The sequence below is a fragment of the Triticum urartu genome, chromosome 2A, assembly GCF_056163025.1.
Source record: "Triticum urartu cultivar PI428250 chromosome 2A, HENAU_Tu73, whole genome shotgun sequence".
Classification (NCBI taxonomy): Eukaryota; Viridiplantae; Streptophyta; class Magnoliopsida; order Poales; family Poaceae; genus Triticum; species Triticum urartu.
The window spans coordinates 378,286,066-378,293,811 of record NC_141874.1 but is presented as its reverse complement, the minus strand read 5'-3'; the positions used below and the strand labels follow the sequence as shown (position 1 = coordinate 378,293,811).

At 40.6% G+C, this 7,746-nt stretch overlaps 1 protein-coding gene across 1 annotated transcript; it reads left to right on the top strand.

Moving 5' to 3' along the window:
- The first annotated feature begins 5,510 nt into the window (after positions 1 to 5,510).
- LOC147985177 (uncharacterized) lies at positions 5,511 to 7,016 on the top strand. Its single transcript, XM_087541452.1, has 3 exons — positions 5,511 to 5,732; positions 6,168 to 6,377; positions 6,747 to 7,016. The coding sequence occupies exons 1-3, from the start codon at positions 5,511 to 5,513 to the stop codon at positions 7,014 to 7,016; spliced, it is 702 nt and encodes a 233-aa protein (XP_087397578.1).
- Positions 7,017 to 7,746: the final 730 nt, after the last annotated feature.

Genomic DNA, 7,746 nt, shown 5'->3' with positions numbered 1-7,746 from the left:
CATCGCCGTAAGATCACCCACAGCAGCTCCACCTAAACCCTTCCCTTTCCCCCTCGAAGTTGTGCCTCGCTGACGCCTTCTCATGGCCATAAATGCAGTAGAGGGAGAGGAACGAGCTCAACCGCCGCCGCCGGAGTAGCGGTTGTTCACGTCGTCACCACCGCCCGCAGAGGATGCCCCGCCACCATTGAACACCACCACCACCTCCGCCGCTCGACACCACACCCGCCCGTCACCTCGTCTTCGCCGGAGACCCACCGCAGAGTCACCACCGCCGACGCCCGACCGTCGCCGCCGTTCCTCTGTTTTTTCTGGTGAGCACACGCGCACATGAGTTCGTCGACCAATTCCGCACTACCACGTGGCGGTTGCTACAAGAGTAGCTACAATGCCGCACAGTAAACGCCCAGGAGATTTCTGTTGGTTTCTGTTCTTTTTAGTTTTTCACCTAAAATTTCCATTGGCTATATGTGTTCAATTTAGGTAATTCTTTCTCCTATGCACTCACAAAAACTAGCACATTATCACAGTACCAAAAATTCTCATGTTTGCACTTTTCAAATCTGAATTCGTTTGAATTTGAAATAAACCTTCCAGAGGCCGTAACTTTCAAACCGTTTATCGGAATTGAGTGATTCTTTTTGCGTTGTGACCGTAGTGCAATTTAGATGTTTTGTACATGCTCTTATGCTGCTGTTTTGGATTTTTGAATTACTTTTCTTGTTGTTGCTTTTGTTTTTGTTCTATTTGTGTTTGATGATTGATTGTTGATATTGCGGAACATGCAGATTGTCCGGAGTGCGACGCGAACTATTGTCAGGAGTGTGACTTTCTGAACCAGAACCAAGGCAAGTTACATGTTGATCATCCTTTACCTATTGTTTTCTATGCATGTAGTTATATCACACTATGAATATATGCATGCATATGATTATTATATTATTTTGCTATATTGTTGAGCTATCTCCCGTCATTGCAGATCATGGTAGTTGTAGTTTTGCTATGCTTTGTAGACGGGGGTGGTTCGAGTATTCATTGAGCTTATGTGAGGATTATATATTTAACAAATTGAGTAGTAACTCAGGATTTTACTCACCTCTGGGCAGAAGTGGTATTGCTTGGTGTTGAGGGAAGGCATCATGGGGTCTAGCACCTTTTCTAAGGCCATGCGCTCATGAGAGTGCACCCTAAGTGGAATGCCGCCTAGGTTCAAAAAGATCAGACAAACTTAGTGACTAGTAGCTTCCATGTGCGGCCACTAGCTATATGGGCTCTGGCTTAGTTGATCAGTTGTTGGAACCTTGGCCCAAACAGTGTCGACAGATGTAGCATATGTAGGTGGGATGTGGCCGTCAGGTGGTTAAGGGAACCTCTTCTGAAAGACTTCGTCTCAATCTTCGGATTAGGTCCAGTGGGTAAAGCGTACTGAACTATGCAGAGTATTAAAACTAATCATAATTAGCCGTGCCCCCGGTTATGGGCAAATTTGAGCCACTATGCCATTACAGTTATTGGATGATCCTGACAGATGTGACACTTAATAAATTTGTAGGTTGGAATTGGAGCTGCCAATTCAATGTTGCGTATATAATTGTAGTAATAAACAAACTAAATAAAAATTTGACTATTGTCTAGTTATTAGGATAAAATCAACTTTCTGCAAAAATAAACCCTCCAGCCTTCCTTTTGTTGTACTATGCATATACATGTAGGACTGCTTTATTATTACTCCTGTGTAACTTGCCAATACATTCAAAGTATTGACCTATATGGCTACAACGTCTCATGTTGCACGATATTCATACGAAGAGTAAGGTACCGTTAGGATCGTGAGTCTGCACTCAGCATCGCTAGTGGGCTATGATGGGACTCATCGTTATTTTCGACTACTTTCCATTGTTTGATTGAATAAAGCTAGCCAAGTGCAATGTAGATTGTTTTATTTTATATACTCTTGATCATACGTTGTAATAAATGATGCACTTGCTATTTTGGTATTCATCTATACAGTGTGTGCTAGCGAGTTCGATCCAGGGACTAGCACGGTAAGCACAGGGACTCAAATCCTTCGAGGTTTGGTCGTTACAGATGGTATCAGAGCAGTGTGTTGAATGTAGGATGTGACCCTAGAAAATGGATTAGGAAAGCCATAGGAGTGAAAATTATTTTATAAACTAGCTGTTTATTAGTTTACCCCCTCAAGTATCTTGAACAGTTAAGTAGGAACTAGTGATGAGACCACCATTCATGTTTGTTTTATGTTGCAATGTTATCGTGTTAGCATATCTGATTATGCCCACTTTCGTGGTATGAAGATATTAGTTGTTTGCTCGTTTGGTAGCTTGTTTTCTAAATTATATCTCATTGAAATTATTCAACTATGAATATATATATATAATATCATCGTATTGTTTGTTGTTTGTTTGTGGTGATATTCGTTGTTGTGTTTTTGTTGGCTTGATCATATTATGCATATGGGTAGAATATATTTATAAATACATAGTCTTTGGCCCTATTATATCTATAACTCTTCTATTCTTGCCCACCAAATGCCGTCGAGGTATGACACTAGGCGCACTGCTGCAGGAGGAGACACCAATGGCAATGAAGTACCACCATACATACAGTAGTTTATTGAGGGACATGCCCAGTTGATCCAGTTGCTTGCTCAGAACGAGAACAAAAACAATAACAACAACAATCCACCGCCACCGCCACTTGTGGATATGCTTACTAGGTTCTTGAGGTTGAATCCTCGGAGGTTCTCCAGTTCCCCTGAACCTATTGTGGCTGATGATTGGCTCCGTGCAGTCAATAGGAACCTGGAGACGGTTGGATGCACATATGTAGAGAGGGTGAGGTTTGCCTCACATTTGGAGGGTCCTCCCGCAGCTTGGTGGGACAACAACTTGGTCACTTATCTCATTGCTAGTATCACTTGGGTATAGTTTCGGGAAGCTTTTCGTGCTGCACATGTGTCTGCTGGTGCTATGAGTCTGAAAAAGGAGTTTCACAGTTTGCGCCAGGGGGGTCGCACAGTTAATGCTTATGTGGAGGAATTTAATAATCTTGCACGTTATGCTCCTAATGATGTTAACACTGATGCAACTAGGCAGGAGAAATTCTTGGAGGGCCTAACCGATGAGTTGAGCCTTCAGTTGACAGTGGCCACTTTTAGGAATTGTCAGGACCTGATTGATAAGGCTATTATGTTGGAGGGAAAGCAACTTGCCATAGAGAATCGCAAGAGGAAGTACAACAACAACAACAACAACAACAAGTATAATTCAGGACCACAACAGAAGCCACGCACTTCATATCATGGTAATGGAGGTAATGGGCATAATCATCATGGAGGTAATGATCATAATCATCATAGAGGGAATGCCCACAACCATAATGGCCATTATCATCAAAATGGGCACAAGAGTAACAATGGCAATGGCAGAGGTAATGGTAATGGTAATGGCAATGGAGGTAATAATAACCAGAACCACTAGGTTACACGGGCGCCAAGGGATCTGAGTCAGGTGCAGTGCTTCAGGTGTAAGGCTACGGGGCACTATGCCACAGAATGCCCGGGGGCGATGTACTCAGGATCCAGCAAGCCAAACCCCTTCCAAAAGGGTCATATAAATCATGTTAATGTGGAGGAGGTTTACAATGAACCTGATGCAGTGATTGGTAAGTTCTTGATTAATTCAGTACCTACACTTGTTCTTTCTGATACTGGTGCATCAGATTCATTTATTTCGAGGGTATTTGTTGATAAACATGGATTGCCAACCAAAACAGTTAGTATGCCTATTAGAGTGAGTTCCCCAGGAGCTGAGATGATTCCAGGTGTTGGTTGTCATCAGTTGACTTTGTCTATTGGGAAGCATGAGTTTCCTACAGATTTGATTATATTGAAGTCACAAGGTTTGGATATTATTTTGGGTATGGATTGGTTGCAGTTATATGAAGGTCGTATTGATTGTGCCAGTCGATATATTACTCTCAGTGCACCAGAGGGAAGAGGATCAAATATGTGTGTAAGTATAAGTGTAATCAGGTGCAGGTGAACTCTCTTAAGGGGGGTAGCCTGGAAGAGGTGCCAGTTGTGAGGGATTATCCAGATGTGTTTCTAGAGGAGTTGCCAGGTATGCCACCAGATAGAGATATTGAGTTTCTTATTGATTTAATACCAGGCACTGGACCTATTGCAAAGAGACCGTATAGAATGCCTCCTCAAGAGTTGGAGCAATTGAAGAAGCAGATAAGAGAATTGCATGCACAAGGATTTATTCGCCCAAGTTCATCACCTTGGGGAGCTCCAGTTTTGTTTGTGGAGAAGAAGGATGGGACTTTGAGGATGTGTGTTGATTATCGTTCTTTGAATGATGTAACCATTAATAATAAGTATACTTTGCCCATGATAAATGATCTATTTGACCAGTTGGAGGGAGCTACTGTGTTTTTCTAAGATTGGTCTTCGTTCTGGTTATCATCAATTGAAGATTCATGAGCAAGATATTCCAAAGACCGCTTTTACTATGAGGTATGGGTTGTATGAATATACTGTTATGTCATTTGGATTGACTAATGCTCCTGCATACTTCATGAATATGATGAACAAGGTGTTTATGGAGTTGTTGGATAAATTTGTGGTTGTTTTCATTGATGATATATTAGTGTTCTCCAAGAATAAGCAACAACATGAGGTACATTTGCATTTGGTATTGGAGAAATTGAGGGAACATCAGTTGTATGCCAAGTTCAGCAAATGTGAGTTTTGGCTGGATGAGGTAGCTTTCCTTGGACATGTTGTGTCAGGAAATGGAGTTGTCGTTGATCCATCTAAGGTTGCTGCAGTTACAGAGTGGGAGACACCTACGTCAGTTAGAGAGATTCGCAGCTTTCTGGGCCTTGCAGGTTACTACAGGAGGTTTATTGAGAACTTTTCCAAGATTGCAAAGCCTATGACTGAATTGTTGAAGAAGGAGAAGAAATTTGTTTGGAATGATGAATGTGAAGCCAGTTTTCAGGAATTGAAGCAGCGTTTGGTTACATCACCAGTCTTAACTCTGCCGGATATACATAAGGACTTCCAGGTATATTGTGATGCTTCTCGTCAAGGACTTGGGAGTGTTTTGATGCCGGAAGGTAAAGTTGTTTCATATGCTTCACGCCAGCTTAAGAATCATGGGCATAATTATCCTACACATGATTTGGAGTTAGCCTCAGTTGTGCATGCATTGAAAACTTTCAGGCCATATCTTATTGGTAATCATTGTGATATATTTACTGATCATAAGAGCTTGAAGTATATTTTTACTCAGAAGGATTTGAACCTCAGGCAGAGGAGATGGTTGGAGCTCATTAAGGATTATGATTTGAATGCATAGTATCATCCTGGTAAGGCTAATGTTGTTGCTGATGCATTGAGTCATAGGAGCCATGCTAATGCAATTAATATTGATAATATGCCACCCGAGTTATGTGAGCAGTTCAGGAATCTCGGGTTGGAGATGGTTCCTAAGGGATATTTGGCAACACTTGAGGTAAAGCCTACTTTGCTTGACAGGATCAGAGAAGCTCAAAAGGGTGATAAGGAGATTGCTGAGATAAAACAGAATATGGTTAAAGGTAAAGCAGAAGGTTTCCATGAGGATGAACATGGGGCCATATGGTTTGAAAAGCGTATTTGTGTACCTCAAGATACAAATATCAGGAAGTTGATTCTTCAGGAGGTGCATTATTCACCTTATTCTATTCACACATGTAATACTAAGATGTATTTGGATTTGAGGGAAAGATTTTGGTGGCCTACCCTGAAGAGGGAAATATTTGGATATATTGCAACATGTGATGTGTGCTAGAGGGTTAAAGTAGAACATCAGAGACCAGCAGGTTTGTTACAGCCATTGCATATACCTGATTGGAAGTGGGATTTGATTGGTATGGATTTTATTACAGGTCTACCCAGGACTCGGTCAGGTTATGATTCTATTTGGGTAGTTGTTGATCGTTTGACTAAAGTTGCTCACTTCATCCCGATAAAGATAACTTATATCAGTGCTCAGTTAGCAAAGATTTATATGTCTAAAATTGTTTGTCTGCATGGAGTTCCAAGGAAGGTAGTGTCTGATAGAGGTACTCAGTTCACATCCAAATTTTGGCATCAGTTGCATGAATCCTTGGTCACCAAGCTGGAGTTCAGTACAACTTTCCATCCACAGATAGATGGGCAGACAGAGAGGGTAAACCAGATTTTGGAGGATATGTTGAGAGCTTGTGCTTTGGACTATGGGTCCAGTTGGGATGATAATTTACCTTATGCAGATTTCTCATATAATAACATTTATCAAGCTAATCTGAAGATGGCACCATTTGAGGTATTGTATGGTTGAAAGTGTAGGACACCATTGATGTGGGATGAGGTTTGAGAGCGTCAGTTCTTTGGACCAGCCTTGATCAGAGATGCTGAGGAGAAGGTCAAGTTGATTCGTGACAGACTGATGATAGCACAGCCTAGACAGAAGAGTTATGCAGATGCAAATCGTAAGGAGGTGACATATGAGGTAGGCTATCGTGCATATCTTAGAGTTTCACCACTTCGTGGAATTAAGAGGTTTGGAATCAAAAAGTTAGCACCATGTTTTGTGGGGCCTTACAAAATTTTGGAGCGTAGAGGAGAGGTAGCTTATCAGCTGGAGCTGCCAGAATCTTTGTCTAGAGTTCATAATGTGTCTCATGTATCTCAGTTGAAGAAGTGCCATGCAGAGATGATGGATGTTCCATTGGGGGACACAATGCCACTTGAGGCAATTCAGTTGGAGAGTGATTTGACATATGAGGAGAAGCCTATTAAGATTCTGGACACAACAGAGAGAGTTACTCGCACCAAGAAAGTTAAGTTATGCAAGGTTCAGTGGGATCATCACATCGAGGAGGAAGCTACCTCAGAACGAGAGGAAGATCTCAGGCAGGATCACCCACACCTATTTGGTAGCCAGCCCGAATCTCGAGGGTGAGATTCATCTTAAGGGGGGGGGGTAGGTTTGTAGCATCTCAATTTTCCTAAATTAGGATGTTAATAGATCATTCATATGCACCTCATATTTTATTGCATTATTTGCTTTTTCAGAATATTCAAATCATTATGCAACAAAATGCAATTTATTTGGAGTGGAGATAACATGACTTCTCCCCTATTTTAAAAAATGTTCATATTGTCCAGAATATTATTTCCAGTTCATCTGATATGTTCTGGTATTTTTCTTAATCTCCAAAGTATTTTATCTGATTGTTTTATTGCTGTTTGAGTGGCCTATTGCATCAAAATTATTTTACAAAACTGTATTAGTGTTGGAACTAGTGTTCCTGTAGTTTATAGCTGTAGGGCTATTTTTACTGTATGTCTAGGTATTTTTATTTTTATGTAACATCCCAAATTTTCAATTTGGAATGTTATACATTAGATCATCCTTGCATATCATTTTTTACTGCATTTTGGTTGATCCTAGAAAATTCTACGCAACTCAAGGACCCTCGGAGAGAGTTGGGGATTTCGTTATTTTCATATTTGAGTTTTCTCAAATTTTGAAAATAGGATCATTTGATTTTATTTATTTTATCTTCAATTATTTCTGTTATCAAAATATGAGAGAGGGAATAAAATGACTTTCCCAAACTAAATAAATATTGAGGATTTAATAAAAAAATCAAATAATATTTTATTTTGGTTTTATTTGCTATTTTATT